The following is a 17,303-nucleotide window of genomic DNA, read 5'->3' as shown; positions in this document are numbered from 1 at the left end:
TAGGAAGTAATGAGAAGGTAAAGTGCCTTGGATCTTGTTCTGGAAGGTACTCTAAAGTGTTTTCTTCTAAGAAGATTGGGTCAGTGAAATAATACAAAAAGTAAACTTAATTTAGTCTTTATAAGTGTTATTTGCTACAATTATCATGCTAGACCAGATCAATACACAAATAAAAATTATACAATAAAAAATGACTGAATACATTTTTGTGCAAGATCTTAAATTTATATCTCAATTTATTCTCGAGGTATCGGTGAAAGACAAACAGAAGAGGAGAAATTTTGCCAGTTCCATGAGTGGATAGGCACCACTAAAACATAACAAAACAGAATGATTGACATACCCGCTGGTCCTCCAGACATACAGGATGCACCAACTGCCCATTATTGTCCTCAGCATTACGCAGGTGCCATTCTTCCTTCTCTTCATTGTAGAAGGATTCAAACTTGTCATGGCATATATGACAGACAGCATCCTCTGGATAGTCGGCTGCTCGTACACTGACCAGCACACGTGGTACATCCTCCTCTTCCACTGCTCCCTCCTGCATCTCAAACCAAGGCTGAGCTGCACATGCACAAAACATTTACAAGTAAGTTTATGTTGTCTATGTCCACTCTCATACAATACAGTCGATTACATCCTTTAAAGCCCCTTACCTCGTTCCTCCAAGTCCTCTATCTCTTCAAACTGTATCCAGTCACTGACATCATAGTAGTAGCGGCGAGTCTGTGCCATCCGCGATGAATCCTTGTCCCTACGATTCTGTCTAAAGTGCCAATCCAGATGTTGGCTGTACTTCATCGTCTGCTCTGGTGGGAACCTCACACCACATGAGTTACACTGGATGCCAGAGTACAGATGGGCGATAAGCCCTGTTTGTCGGCTAAACAACAATCCACCATAAATTAAATTTCCAAGTATTCACATGAAGTATATATTTATTACTAAATGCTAACTTATGATTTTATGAAATGCTTTCACCTTATAATATGATGTTTTTCTCAGACTTATTACACAAAATAAGTTTTTAATTTAATATTTACACTCATTTTTTCTATTAAAATTTGTTTAATTACTACTAAAACCATTAACACCTACAGCACATCATGCAAGTTTTTCAATAATAATTTTGCAAGTGTCTCATATAACGCTTTGTTTACTAACACAAAAGATATTACTTCATGGCAGTTGATGCTTATGTTGGTACTTACACTTTGAGAGATTCATGTTTTCGGAAATCAACTGGTTTTATAAGCCCAGAATCTGTGGTAACTGCCTTTTCTGGAGTCTTATCCTTGGGTTGCTCAAGGGTCGGCATGATACCCTTGGCCATCAACTTCTGCAATAATTCTGTCACATTGATCTCCCCAGTTAGAGAGGGCAGAGTCGATACAGTACTCGTTACTGGAAATTCAAAACACATTTTTGTAATTACGTAGGAAGAGAAAAAAGTACACTAAGTGGTTGAATCAAACAGAAAAGTGTGAAAATGAAACTGATTCTCACTTCACATGAACTCAACACAATAAGAAAATTATAACTTTCACTAGAATCCAGTCTGAATCTGTACAATTCATTTATGTATATGTTTAAACACCTATAAGTTACTTTACTTATCAACTGCTGAGTTAGTTAAGACAAAGTTATAATGGTGTGTTATATCTAAATAGACTGGTCTAAACTATCTTTGTCAATGGAGACTATAATAGTGTCACCTAGTAATAATAATGGATGAATCTAGAATTTGCACCATTCTGTACGTCAAAATTTCAGTTCTTTGTTTTCCAATCCTAACAGGTAAGTTTTTATTTGAATACAATTATTCCAAGAATGCTACCTACATTTTAAAGGAATTGGTGTATGTTTTGGAAATGACTATATTTTAAAAACCAATTATATTCTCTATACCCTACTTTTATTTAATTAGAATATAAAATGGGCTTCCATAATATATTCCATTGACTTGACAAAACATGGGCATATACTTGTATTATTTAATATGTATTTTAAACCTAGCCTTATTAATAAGATAAAAATATACAAAATATTAAGATATAAACAAATATATTCTTGAATGGGGCATAATTATACAACAAAATAATATATGAGGCCAATAAATATTAATAATCATCTGTCTGTTTACCACTGAGCAGCTGACACGTGGTGGTACACAAACTGCAAGCTAAATACATTTACAAGAATGACTGACAAAGCCACACGTGGTGGTACACAAACTGCAAGCTAAATACATTTACAAGAATGACTGACCAAGCCACATTTTAGCATTAGTTTGTGCATTTATGCGACAGACTCGAATTGGCTATCTATTTTTTTTTTAATGGTTTTTCATACACAAATACAAGAAAAAAGTTTTAGTGATCAGTTATCTGTTTATTTTCTATTAATTGTTATCTGTGCATAGACATACTCCAATGCACGAACATAAATCAAGAATATACAAAATCCAAATCAAACATAAAAAAAAGAGAAAATATCGTGATTTTTATGATTTGCTTACAGTTTATTGTGAAATTTTCATAACAGTGTTAGTAACCCAATGAACTTTGGAAGGTTCAATTGTCGAATCTCAGTAACATATCTATTCTTTACCCAAACCTTTATAACTTAGTGGATTCGACACATGTCTTACGTATAAGTCAAAACCAGTTTCTCTACCTGTAGTAGTTGTGGTGGTGAGTCCAGACTGGTTGCTGTTCTCATTGTCCACAGAATAGCTATAGTCAACGGCACGAGTGGACTCTTGAGGTGGCATCAGGTTACTCAACATGTCCAGTGGGTTCACAGCTAAACATTACATTCACATGTTACCAGCAGAGCAAGTTTCTGATAAAAAAATGGAATACAGTAATCTTTAGAACCGAGTGAACAATGTTTTATACCAGATCTAAGAATTACAATGTGAATGATTACTCTATGGCATCTACTTTACTCAACATGTTTAATATTACCTACTCATCGAACCAAGGAAGATATAGTTTTAACAAACTTGAAATGTTAGAAAAATATAACGGACTAATTTCAACTGAGACCAACAAAATTGTCTGAAAATATATGTGTCTGATATAAATACAATTGCTGTAAATTATATTTGAAATCTGAGAAGTTTCACAATGTTTACTTGCTTTGTAAATAGTACATGAGGATCACTAAGAACTTACCAGGTGTCGGCTGTACAGTCTGTGGTGGTATTGACAAAGGCACTGTAGCAGGTGGTATAGTGGCAGGTGGGTGAAGTGGCAGTGGTTCTACTTCTCTGTTAGTAATCTCTGGTGATACTGTTTAAGAAAACATATATTATAAGGACAATATGTTCTAATAAACACATAAGCAACACATATTATCTCAATAATAATGTCTTCAAAAAAATAAAAACTCTGGTTCCTTCTCTAGGTCATTATCTATTTCCATACAAATTAAGTTAGAATTAAAAAACACAAAAAGCTTTTTGTTATCTAAGGAAATACATATACAAAAAACATTAATCAAACAGGCATTAACTTACTCAAAATACATTAAATCTGGTATACTTAGAGATGAGATTTAAACACTTATCAAACTTGTCTTTTTAATCTGCCATAACTCCTGTTTTTAAACATTAATGGTACATTAAATAATAATAAATTATACAGTTAATGGATAAACATCAAGTTACGAAAGTGGATATTGTATTTGTTGAAACTATTATTCCAACTTCTAATAATCCAACAAGTACAGGGTGAGGCAGTGAAACGGCACGATTTCGATAGTGGTTGTCGGGTGCGGAGGGGGGTTGCGAGAGTGGGGGAAGTGACCTTGGGCGTCTAGAGTGGTGGAAGTTTCAGTAGCCATGGAGCGTTGGTCGAGTGCGCAACGTGCATATGCCGTAAAGGCATATTACAAAAACGCGGATAGTGTGGTTGGTGCTCAACGCGCCTTTCGTCGTGAATTCAACCTGCCGCCACGGGCTCCCGTGCCATCAAGGAAAGTCATTCTCCTATGGGTTAAAACCTTTGAAGATACTGCTAGCACAATAAAGAAAAGAGGCGGCAGCACAAAAACAATCCGGACACCCGAGAACATTAATCGTGTGCGCGAAGCGTTGGGACGAAGTCCGCGAGACGGCACAGCGCAGAACTTGGTCTCAGCAAACGATCAGTAAGACGGATTTTGAAGAGTGACCTTCACTATCATCCATACAAAATTCAGGTAGTGCAAGCCCTTAAACCAATTGACTACAATAACCGTATACGCTTTTGCCAGTCAATGCTTAACGTTATTGAACGAAATGAAGAAAGAGTGCATAACTTATGGATGAGTGATGAAACCCACTTTCATCTTAGTGGGTACGTAAATAAGCAAAACTTCAGATATTGGTCCTCAGATAACCCGCAAGAACTTCATGAAAAACCTCTCCATTCTGAAAAAGTAACAGTCTGGTGCGCAATGTCATCTCGTGGAATCGTGGGGCCCTATTTTTTTGAAGTTGAAGATGGCAACACAGTGACGGTAAACTCTGGACGTTATGCTGACATGTTGACCACTTTTGGTCTGCCTGGAATTGATCGACATGATCCAGATGCTGAAACACTCTTCCAGCAAGATGGTGCAACAAGCCATACTGCTAATGTCTCAATGGAATTGCTCAGACTTGCATTTCCACGACGTCTAATCAGCAGGAATGGCGATTTCCCCTGGCCTGCCCGTTCACCAGATCTGACGGCACCAGACTTTTTTCTTTGGGGCTACCTCAAGTGCAAAGTCTTCCAGGAAAATCCACCAAGAACAAAAGAAGACCTGAAGGAGCGAATTCGACAGGAAATTAACAACATTCCAGTACAGATGCTACGAAACGTCATGGGACAATTTCATCTCAGGCTTAGACAATGTGTGCAAAACTAAGGACGACACCTCACTGACACCATATTTAAAAAATGATTGTTTTTAAGTTAAATCTTTAATTTCCACTCTTGTACTTGAGATCCATGTTCAACTATTATGATTTTACTTGTAAATAAATCTTTGGTGGTTTTACAAAATCGTGCCGTTTCACTGCCTCACCCTGTATGTATCTCAAAATTCAAATACAAAATTATATACAATACTTAATGTCAATAATCAACATATGAGGGTGGTATGAAAAGTTTTCAACCTAACAAAGATACTTTGTTTCTCGAATTTTTAATATTGTTCAACATAGTCTCCTTTTAACTCAACCTTGTTGGGAGAAGTATGAATATACTTCTAACAATGTTCTCATTTCTGTAATTCGTCCAAATAGTACTTAACATTTTTCTCTGCAAAATAATTGTTCAAGAAAGTGATTGCCTCTTCATTTGACGATACTTTTTGTCCTCCAAGCGAAAATTTTAGATGAGTGAACAAAAAGAAGTTGCTTGGAGCTAGATCTGGTGAGTAAGCAGATGGTCAAGCAGTTCAAACCATAATTCGTGGATTTTAGCCATGGCGCCACTGAGGTGTAAAGCAGTGCATTGGTGACACAGGATTTTTTTAAGCAAATGTGGCTGTTTTTCTGCAAGTACTGCCTTCAGCTTGCCAAGTAATGATGGATGGTATGCTCCTGTAATTGATTTTTTTTATAAAGATAATCGATTAAAATAACTCCATGACTATCCCAAAAAAATAGTTGCCAACACTTTCCTAGCCGAAAAACACTTTTCCAATTCTCTCTTTGCAGTCCTCTGTTTGGACTGTATTTTTGTTTCGGGCATATAATGGTGTATCAAAGTTTCATCTAAAGTAATTTATTAGCCCCAAAACTCGGATTTATTTTTTCTAAATTGTGCCAAAAGTGTTAGAAATGTTCGATTGAACACGTTTTTAGTCTCTAAGCAAACGCAGCACCCACACAAGGACAGCCTTCTTATGCTGAAATGTTTCTTTAATATGTGACAAACACGTTCTTTTGACATGTTCATAACTTCTGCTATCTCTATAAGACTGTGCGTCCAAAATGACTGAAACTTTGGTGAGTAACTGTCAACAGATGAACAACAAAATTCAGTAGCTTTTATTTACGAGTGCTACCATCTTCACGTTGAGGTCAGAAACTTTTCAGACCACTCTTGTACCCTGTTTTAATCAACATTGATATTTACCTCTTGGAGGAGCAGTAAGCAGACCCATGGGAGGCTGAAGGAATGGATCAGCTGGCTTAATGTCCACTGCCTGCTCTAGAGTCGCCGGCAATTGTGGTGGTGCAGGAAGAGTGGGAGGTGATGGTAGTCGTCCCCCCTCCATGTTGACTATGGTCAGGAAACCAGGTGTCACACCGCGTGGCAGAGCAGTCAGGCGGAAAAAATGCTTTGATCCGTTCAAGATAATTGGCCGAGGCAGACCTCCAAAGTCACTCTGAAAACAACGATAGTTTATAATTAATAATCCTATGTATATTAATCAATCTTACAAAAGAAAATGTTAAAATTTTATTTCAAAAGTCACGAGAAATGTTATTTTTATACTGAAAGTTAACAAGGAGATAAAATACTTTAAAAAATATATTTATTTAAATAGGAATTATATTTAAAACTAATACAAATTTTAGACATTTCTATTTTACATATCTTGTCACCTTCACCTTCCTAATTGAATTACTACATACAGTTATAATAATAAAAACATATGCTACTACAAACTATTACAATGTTGTAAAATGTTACCTTGAATGCTACTCCATTAATAACAGTTCTCTGTAAAGCTTCTACAAAACGGATAATGTAGGGGATTCCTTTCACTTCAAACCTGTTGACAAAATATTCCATTTATTAATGTGTGCTATTTTCCTATTCCCCAGAAACTTTTTTTTCTTCTCTCACAGGGGTTTTCAATTAATCAATCATTCATATGTACATATAATATGAGTTTATAAATAAATCAAATCCAGCATGACTCAAGATTTTTAAAATTCTTGTAAGCAATGATAAACTTCTACTAACATTTTACTAAATTTGTTCATTATAATAAACCATGTTTTAGCAACATCTCATTTAATAAAATAAACATTCTTTACACATTAGTTATAATATTACATTTTAAGTTCACTGAGATATTGATGAACATATTGTGTGTTCCCAATGCAGTCATTATTCTAGACAAATTAAGATTTTTAAAGTTGCTATTCTATAAATAAAATATAGGACTGTTAAAGAAAAAAAACCATCATCTTTTCTATTTACAAGATTTCAAATTTATGGAAGGATATGGTTACTGTAAAGCTTACATATGAAAATAAATGCTGCCGCCAAATAACCTTATATGGAATAAGATATTTTATGGTAAATGTATATCAAATAGAGAATTTCAGAATAATACAGAAGAATAGAATTTGCCATAAAAATATATTTTGAAGAAAAAACAACAACATGAAGTAACAATAATTTTGTCAAAATCCAATAAAAAGACAGTTAACGATTTTCATATTTTAAATTGGAACATGAAAGAGCAAGTGATCTTGTAATCTTTAATGAATAAATTCTCTAAAAAGACTTTTATAAAGCCTCAAAACATTTGCTAACACAAAATTTGTTCAGATTTCCTTTACATCTTGTTAACTACTTTTAATGTTCATCGAACACAGCATTCCTTATCTTAAACTGTTGTACCGTATTTGGCACCGTATTCAAAACTCGATTTGATTTTAAAATATTGATTTTTTCATCACTCTCAATACAAAGCACCCAACACTTATAGCTAAAATATTTAAATAATAATTCATTAAGCATTGATAAATAGGTTAATTGATTAAACTCACTTTTGTGGTCTAGCATCCAAGAACACTGTGAATAGATACTCAGCATCTATGATAAGGGTAATCTTGCCAACAACCAGATCTTTGCGCTGTGCCCCTGGTCGTACCGGAGGAGGAGGGCCCTCCAGTTGTACTGTGTGAGTCTTTCCTGCGATATCACATGTCACAGGAGGACCTCCAAAGTACACCTCATACCACTTGTTGTCAATATACAACTCTCTAGTGGGTGCTCCAAACCTTATCCTAAGAACAAATATTCATATGATAATGCATGCACTATCCAGTTGTCTGAATGCACTATTAAATAATGGTTGTTAATCCAACACTTCACAATTTCCGAAGTGTACTATAAAGTATGGCTGGTTTAATATAGAATAATTTTTACGTTATTTTCTATTATTGCGCATAAACAAAAATAGGTTCTCTCACTACTCTTAGACAATAAAAGTTCTGTATGATTTAGAAAATTTTCAATTAAAAAAAAAAAAAAAGTTTGTAACCTTAATTCACCAGTTTCCTGGTGGTATCCATTATATTTGCTAACAACCCCTTAAACTTCTCCCGCTCATAATACTTCCAGGTACCCACAGTGCTATTAGACCCTATTAAATTGCTACACTGACAAGAAAACACAAGTATTTGGAGAATATAGCAGAGCCTTGGTTGCAGATCTAGTACCTTATTACTGCCTTGGCGGAATTAGAGTCATTCAGAAACAGAAATCATTCACTTCAATCATAACCATTACAACAAATTTCAAAATTTATTTCACAATCTAATGTGCACAACTTGGTCTGACCCTGTTTTCAACTGAAGTAACTTAAATAAAAGCGTTATTACAGAGAAGTATAATACAACAGTGGTAAGCACAATAAAAAAATCCAAATAAAAAATTCTTCCTTCTACTACCGAAGTACATGATTCCTGAAGTAGATACTAGCATTCAATTTTCATATATTGATATTTACGATTGGACTGAAGTATGCTATATTATATATATTCTTTCAGTTATGTGGATCTGACGATGTGTTCTTTGAGCACAAAAGGCCTCACAAAATAAAACTTTTTCATTTTATTGGAGTGTTTGATCATATATTAAGCATTTAGAATTTCCAATAAGAAGACGCTGGTAAAATGTATATATTCTTTGTTTATATTTGAGCATCGAAATTGTTGCAGAAATGAAGATTCTCACAGGAAAGAAACTAAAGAAATTACTGACTTCAAGGCCCTTCTACACACTGGAAGAATACCTGCACTGGGAAGATTTAAAAAAAAGAAACCTTCCATTTTAACTTTATAAACAACTATATGTACTCTTGTGCAAACATCAATTGTAAATATTACAGACATGAGATTATTGTAAATTGACGCTATACATTTCTCAAAGATATTGTAATACTGATTTCATAAATTTAAGCCCAACTGAGTAATTACCACTTTCACGAAGAAGCACATTTCATGCATTATCTTGAGACCCATTGATTATTCTTATGTTTTTAGTGAATAAATATTTTAAAACAGCAACTTTCTTTGTGAAAAACAGATGGAAAAGGTATAAAAGGCCAAGAATTTTTAACAAATATTGAATTTTTCCATCTCTTCTCTCAAGCATAAGCTCTTCAAACCCTATGAGAGAATATTACTTATTTGAATGTAAATAAAAGTCTAATTAGTTTCACAAAACTAAATGTCAGCTTCGAGAAACAATCCACTTTGTCACAAATCCAACAACCAATTTTTTTATTCGTGCTTTTTTATAACTGTCTCTTAAAGCTGTGACACAAGCTTATCCCTCATGTTACCACTAAAGGTTAATTTTTTTATATTTTGTCATTACCTATATAAAATAAAGATGCAAATAGTATGATGTAACCAACCTGTGAGGTTTACCATCAATAACCACCTCTACTGGGGGAGCATTAAAGTGGACTATGATAGAGTCTCTGTCATCAATGATAACTCTTCGCTGACCCGTCTGAAAGCTGACTTCACGAGGGTCGTCCCATGACATCATAGCAACTGCAGTCAAACCATAGAATCGGATATCTCGAGGCAATCCGTCAATGTTGATCGATTTGGTGGGATCCTCCTCGATTAACTTTACTACTGCAGGGTCAGTGGGTGGGACCTCATATGGTGCCAGGGGGACAGGGAACCGACCCATTGGTGGAGGTCCAAACCTGTTGAACCTGCAAACGTGTAAAAGTGTTACATCACTTCAACCTGTACATAAGTTTGTAATACATTTTCATAATTTTAACAACTTCTTCTTATTTTCTTGTTGCTTTCTTGTCATCCACAATTCCTGCTAAATTAGAAAATCTTAAATGAAGCTTTAATTCCAAAATATTAACAATCCTTCATTTACTATAAACATGTTGATTACAATCGTTCTTCAAAATACCTGTGAAAGGAACTCAACTGAACTTATGTTTATTTGCACTAGAGAGACAACTCATCTGCGTAGGAGTGTATATTTTCAAAAGCCCATCTCTTCCATAAGCACAACACTATTTTAATAACTCCATATTATTTAAAATAATAATGTTTATATAAATATTAATGTTTCATAGAATAAATAAGATGCATTTAACTACCTTTGTTGAATTACTTAATCAACTTAATTTGAAATCCACTCCAACCTGTACATACCTAGAACCCGGTTCTCCTTCAAAGTTAGGACCACGACCTGGTTGTCGCCACCTTGGACCAATGAATCTGTCCTGAGCTCTCATACCCATTACTGGTGGACCTGATCAACAAAATGGAACATAAACTCTACCAAAGTGGCCAATCTAGTCAACTGATTACATTATATACAATGTTTTAATCCTAATTTCTAAACTTACTAATTCCAACCCCATAGAAACAATTAACATTAAAATGTTAAATAATAAGCATTACAACAAGCAAATGTCATACATATTTTACACTTACTTATGAATAATTTATTTTGTTACAGTTTTGAATTAATAAAACAAATTGTAATCAAAATATTGAAATTTAATTGTTTGATGCAAAACTTTATTTTTGAATACATAGTAGTATCAATTACAAATACAAGCAATTTGAGAATAACACAGATACAGATTTAATTAAGGGCAATGAAACAACTTAGTATATATGTAAGAAAGAAATGGTGTAATCAGATTATCAGTCAATGACAATTTTTTTACTTTAAGATTATTTGCCTTGATCTGATCAATGAAATCACACAAATTGTAAATTACTTAACTCCTTCACAAGGAAATATAATTGCTACATTAGTATTGACGCTCCAGGACATACATTTTGTATTTGTTTCAAAAATGTAAACATTCTACAGCATTATAACGCCACCAAAGATTCACGAAGTAAACATCATCTTAATGTCATTATATTCTGAAATGTGTTGGTTCTTAACATATTTTAGAAGGGTTATTTTGGAAAACTACACATTTGTATAACAAAATAAATTCACAAACCCCTAGGAATCGGACCCATGCCAGACATCCATGGGTTTGGGCCTGGTCCTGCCATCCTCTGAGGCTCCCAGGGCACAGGAGGTCTCACAGGAGGGCTGTCATGCTGATCGGGATGAAAGTCTTTGTCAAACCTAGGCGGATGGATTGTCAATGGAGGTTCTCTGTAGTTCCTTCCGTCATCATAATGTGGAATAGGAGGAACTCTAGGAGCGTCCACCTCCATGGTCTCAGTAGGACTTATACTTCTCCCTTCATGAGGACTCCACTGACCTTCATTAAACCTAGAAAATTTTATGTAATCAATATGGATGTGTTACAGTTTAAAATGTTTGTTGTTTAGTTATTTATCTTATTTAATATTCCAACAGTATATGGTAAAATTTAATATTTGTCTCTGCCTTTTTTAAATAAACGTAAAATTAATAATAATAAATAGTGAGAGAATTATGTAGCATTGCAACTTAGTAATTTACAACACGTGTTCAAAATTTGTATGACAAAGAAATAAAATCCCAAATAATTTATTAATATTACCATATTAAATCTAAATAAAATATGTCACTTGTTATGTCCAGTTACTAATGAAAGACAACAGAAAATATTTCTGTCCAAAAATACTCTTATGCAAGGACATGGGTGGAGAGTATAAATTTTAAAGTTGTGCATGTTATAATGTATTTAGGGACTGATATGAAAGTGAAGACTGCATAATAGGGGTAATTAGACAACTAGTTGGGGATTTAGACAAGAACGAAAAGAAAAAGCTGTAAGGATGTTTTTCATATGTTCATTAGTTTGTTGTCTATGTTGACTTGACATTCTAAAATTGTTTTGATGATATAAATTATTAAAATGATTGATTATAATAGAGTAAATGATAAATATATGTTACCTAGAGTTCCTGTATTTTGATCCTATCTCCTCTTCAGCTCTCCTTGACCTCTTCTCTTTTCGTTGAGCCTTTAACTCATCCCTGCGACTGCGATATCTATCCTTGTCTGAGATTTTGGCCTTTCTGCTGTATGGTGACTCACCCCTTCACAAAAAAATTACATTTTTACTGTTTTTGAAAACTAATGAATTTAGTTTTTTATAATAATATTGGTTTTATTTTAAATATAATATAAACAATAGTTTTGAAGTTCATAACAGTTCACACAGAAAAAAGCATATTAATGTAAATATGATCTTACCTAGAATTTCTGTTTGGCATTTCATCCACAGGCTGATAGTCCGTCTTGTTCCGAATATCAACATCGGTGGGAGCCACGCGTATGTCAACATCTATAGATTTTTCTGATGGTTTTGTTTCTCGTTCAATAACTGGCTTCCGTTTCTCATTTGATGGCTTTTTGAGAGATGGATCCTCAAAATCTTCAGCACCTGAGATTCACCAAGAGTACCACATTTAACTAACTTTGTTGGATTACAATAAAATAACAGTATCATTTGTATTTGTATTTTTACAATTGAAAAATAAAAACAAATTGTATAAGAGTACTACAAGTTCATTGTAAGTGAATATATTAATAATTTATTGAACATGCAATAAAATTGAAATAGCAAGTGAATGTGTTCAGAGGAGAAGCTCTCTAACAAGACAGCTATAAATGAGTTTTGAGCTTTAGCAATTAATTATACAAACAATGAAGGAAAGAACACCTGAAAGCAAGAAACATTGCTTACTTAATCTTGTTTATATTTGTGGCCAAAAATTATTTATTTTATAAGATATAAATAAAATATTACTTGAAAGTAAAAATCACCTGAGTAAGATTCCGTGGGTGAAGGAGCATCTTCTACACCTGATAGACTGCCTCCTGAAACAAATTGTTAAGTTACTATATAAAAAGATTAATTGTTTTACATACTAGCAATTTATAATTCAGTCACAGCTAAATGAAAGGCTTATAAATTAGTAACTTACTTTACAAAAAAATAATATCTTCACAGCAAAGTACTTATCAATTGTATTTGAAATGGTTAATTTTATAAACAATTTTACTTGTTTTGATATAATTTTTTGTACACAATAAATTTCAATAATGAAAAAATGAATTTATTAAAAAAGGAGTAGGTATTTAAAGGATAATTGTTACCAGAAATATCTTCATCACTGATTGGCTCCAAATTTTCAGTCTGTGCAGCTTCTTGAGCCGCTTCAGCTTTGTCTCTCCGCTGAGCCTCCTCCAGCTGCCGCTTCTCTCGCATGGTGAATACCTGCCAACAGTCGTTTGCTTAGACAACTTGCTTGGGGTTTTTTATGTACAATAATGATATGTTTAATCGTTTGCAATCCACCAAACTCTATTATGTACTAAATATAATTGTTTATATTGAACATTATTTAAACTTTAAACTACTTGAAACTGAAATTGATCAAAAGACCTGGACACTGACCTCACTGAGAACTCGTTTGTAACCATCATCATTCAAGTCTCCTCGGTTGTGCTGCTCCAATGCCTGAATGATTATAGTATTAAAGCTGCCATCTGCATTTCCAGGAGGCTGTGCCCTCATGTCTACATCCTTCTGGTAGGTTCGGCTTCCTCGTCCGTACCAACTATCACCACCACTACCGGGTCCTATATAACAACCAGTTATTATAGTTATTATGACTTTCATAGCAGAGAATAAATCCAACCAACAAAATATTAGATGTATTGTTACCAAACCCAAGAAATGCGAAAAGCATAAATATGTTTACAATATATTTTTAATTTACATCTACTGATTACAGTAAGTGCCTTATGTTTAACCTACGTGGTCCATTTCAGTCAAAACTTAAATGAAACCTACAATAAACGTACATAAAAAATTAAGAAATAAAATGTACGAGCATAACACAACTTACCCTCAGAACTATTGAAGCGTGAATTGCGAGCAAACTTGTCAACGGAGGGAGCCCTGTCTCGCCGAGATGGCACATATTTGGACTTGTAGGTGTCAGGCTTAGTCTGTTTGTAGCGAGCCCATGGACTATCTAGAGGTGGTGAGCTGGAGATGATGGGTGGTGGAGGGGGAGATGGTGGAGGAGGACACAACACAGGGCGTAAATCTACATCCTCACTGCCAAACAACCTGCAAGACACAAAATGCTAAGTCACTTGTTTTTCAAACAGCAAAATGCTTTCTATTTCCTATAGCTTGAAAAGGACCTAAATTTATAAAACATTTTCTCCACAATCAACTAAAATATCTACTTCTTTATGAATTATTAATATTTTCTTTACAAGGCAAACCTATGTATACTAAAATACAATACTTGAAGTACATAAAATACAAACTATTTACAATGAATTAAATATTGTAAAACCATTGCAAATGCAATATTTTATTTTGTGACTTAAACATAGTTAATTATTTTAATTTGTCTTTTTAATTATATATATATATATATATATATATATATATATATATATATATATTGTATCTTATTATTTTACTTAAATTTTAATATATATTTTGAAAATAATTCAAAACATCATATTAGTACATTAGGAAAAATTATGTCCAATGTTGAAATAATTTAACTTTAAAATATTAATTAGATATATTATGAAAATTAATGTCAGATTCAATTAACACATTGGAGTCTGGCTCGCTATTTGCTGTTTTAATAGCCTGGTCTGCACAAATTATTGGGTTTTCAGATTTTTTCTTTAGAAAACTGTTAAATATTATGTATATGATATTATATTTTCTTGAAAGTTCTATCTTTCCTCTTTAAATTGATATGTAAAACTTTATTCCTATAAAATGTAATAAATTTTAAAAAAAAAATTTCAAAACTTACATTTTTTGAAGAAAAATAAAAACTCCCGCATGTCTTGTATTACTTGAAAATTAACTTTTGAATAAACAATATAAGTAATTTCAATTTTTTTAAAGGCATTTACTATATACATATTTACAAATAATTATTTTATTTGCTAAAATAATTCCAAATGCTAAAAAAATTATTGTTGTCGTAGACAGACTGACGACACGCCAGGCCACGTCAGTCGATAAACAAAAGCCTCAAGCGGGTATGACGTAGTAGCGCCTAGCGGAATTTTTCTGAACTAACCAACAAAGCTGGCTTTTTAATGCAGCAGACGGCACTCGAATATCACTCGGGCAACTCCGTATATCAATCGGCAAAGCTGTGCTCGAGTCACGCTCGAGCGCCGGCCGGGTGATTAAACAACGGCGCTCGAGTCTGGCTCGAGCGTAGACTCGAATGTGTTAAAATTACTATAAAGAAACAAAAAGTAACCTAGTTAAAATATTTTCAAACAGTAAAATAAATAGCATGCGATATTTCTAATGAATAACTTACTATACATAAAGATGGAACAGATGCAGAAGACAAGCCCAAACACTCTACTGATAAATAAACGTAAAAACATTTCATTTTAGCTGAAAACTATCTGATTTTGAACATGCACAAATGTTAAACCAAATTTTGAATTAAAAAAATCAACCACACATGAAACAAAGAAAAGAACATACAAGTAATCAGCACAAAGTAAAGGTGTTTATGGAAGAACTGGTTCTTGTAATGAATGATGTTCCTGTAACTCCTCAGTACTTGTAGATAATTATTGTCTTTTTAGCATTACTGTTTATAATGCACAGAAATTGCATATCACGATTATTAAAATTCCTTTAATACTTGAATGTTTTTAATACAATATAATTTGCATACATTTCAAAGAATACCAGGCGGCATCTTTACATGCTTTATAGTTCAACACAGATTTTCTGTTATCAATCACTAGTTTATAGCACATCTAAGACAAAGATATTATAGCAAAATTATTAAGTCTATTCATAGATTTGTAACTAAACAAATATTTTTAGTACATCACAAATATCAGCTTGTTTCAATAAGTGCAAATGTGAATTTGTAAGTACACTAGGAACGCAATTATCTGAAGTTAATGAGAACACTCTTATTTCAGACAACCAAAATTTTGAATATGCATACTGCTTTCAAACACTTTTTTCCAGTTATCAGTTTAAAAACTAAAAAACGATTTATGGGTTATGTACGTATACAATAAAAGAACATCAATATTGACTGATTTTTATAGTGAACATTTTGTTGTACCTTTTACTGAACAAGACGTTGTACTCTATAAATACGTACGCTACCACAGCTTACAGTAGCACTTACATAAAAGGATCTACGAAAATATTCAAGATTTTTATTTGTATTTAACATGAAAAAGTATTAAATATTCAACTTTCTGTACTTATTATAATTTAGTAAAATTCTAATAAGCACAGAAAGTTATTCAAGCAACAAATTATATGAAACATAACAATAATTTAATGAAAAGGTTTTTTTTCTGAAAATGTTTACTTAATATTCATGAGATGTATATTTTAAATTAGCTAGCACTAATCAGATAACTTTCTTTGAATTAACTTAAAAAGACAAAATCACACATTACCTCATTATTTCATAACAAAATATTTATAACATATTAATCTTATTCTAGATTATCTCTGCATTACTTGGAAATGTAGAAACAAACAATAATACCAGAAATAAAAAGCCTTGGTATAAAAGAAATACAAATATGAAAAGAACGTATTTACAAGTAGACATAGTTTATTGAAAAAGTGTTCAACTTGTTTGACACTGTGTATTAAGTTGTAACTCACTACTAACTTGACATAGAAAAACAAACTGCTACACTGCTTGTACATTTTGAATCACCAGCAATAAAACCAATATTTCTTGTGAACATGGCATAATGCAAATAACATTTTATATTTTATAGCATATATATTGTGAACAACCATTTAATGAGACATTAGTATTTTATAACTGATATGTTTTACATTTATAACAAGGATTTTGAGATTGAATGGTTTTCTGTTTCCAGGACTTATTGATTTCACTTTTTACCCATGTGCATACCTGTATAATTCCTCTTGCAGTTCTTTAAAACATAAAAAATCATGTAAAATCTGATTTATGATTTAGAATGTTTAAAATACAAATACAAAATTATTTGGAAGAAATTATAATTAAATTTCAACCAACAGAAATTATTTTGAAATGTACTATATGA

General features: G+C 32.9%; 1 protein-coding gene across 4 annotated transcripts in view; it reads right to left on the bottom strand.

Moving 5' to 3' along the window:
- The window catches only part of LOC124357394, a 98,157-nt gene that overhangs the window by 11,733 nt on the left and 69,121 nt on the right, over positions 1-17,303 (bottom strand). For all 4 annotated transcript variants that reach the window (XM_046809151.1, XM_046809152.1, XM_046809153.1 and 1 more), the window contains 17 exons: positions 14,090-14,316; positions 13,636-13,820; positions 13,335-13,455; positions 13,002-13,055; positions 12,429-12,618; positions 12,128-12,271; positions 11,236-11,516; positions 10,424-10,523; positions 9,649-9,960; positions 7,772-8,011; positions 6,681-6,762; positions 6,120-6,372; positions 3,183-3,299; positions 2,680-2,808; positions 1,215-1,407; positions 660-886; positions 344-567 (listed from right to left, as the gene is read on the bottom strand). In XM_046809151.1, the coding sequence (XP_046665107.1) occupies positions 344-567; positions 660-886; positions 1,215-1,407; positions 2,680-2,808; positions 3,183-3,299; positions 6,120-6,372; positions 6,681-6,762; positions 7,772-8,011; positions 9,649-9,960; positions 10,424-10,523; positions 11,236-11,516; positions 12,128-12,271; positions 12,429-12,618; positions 13,002-13,055; positions 13,335-13,455; positions 13,636-13,820; positions 14,090-14,316 (3,079 nt within the window). The remainder of the gene's footprint in view (positions 1-343; positions 568-659; positions 887-1,214; positions 1,408-2,679; positions 2,809-3,182; positions 3,300-6,119; positions 6,373-6,680; positions 6,763-7,771; positions 8,012-9,648; positions 9,961-10,423; positions 10,524-11,235; positions 11,517-12,127; positions 12,272-12,428; positions 12,619-13,001; positions 13,056-13,334; positions 13,456-13,635; positions 13,821-14,089; positions 14,317-17,303) is intronic.

This window comes from Homalodisca vitripennis, chromosome 3, assembly GCF_021130785.1.
Source record: "Homalodisca vitripennis isolate AUS2020 chromosome 3, UT_GWSS_2.1, whole genome shotgun sequence".
Lineage (NCBI taxonomy): Eukaryota > Metazoa > Arthropoda > Insecta > Hemiptera > Cicadellidae > Homalodisca > Homalodisca vitripennis.
This window is presented reverse-complemented; position numbering and strand designations above follow the sequence as displayed.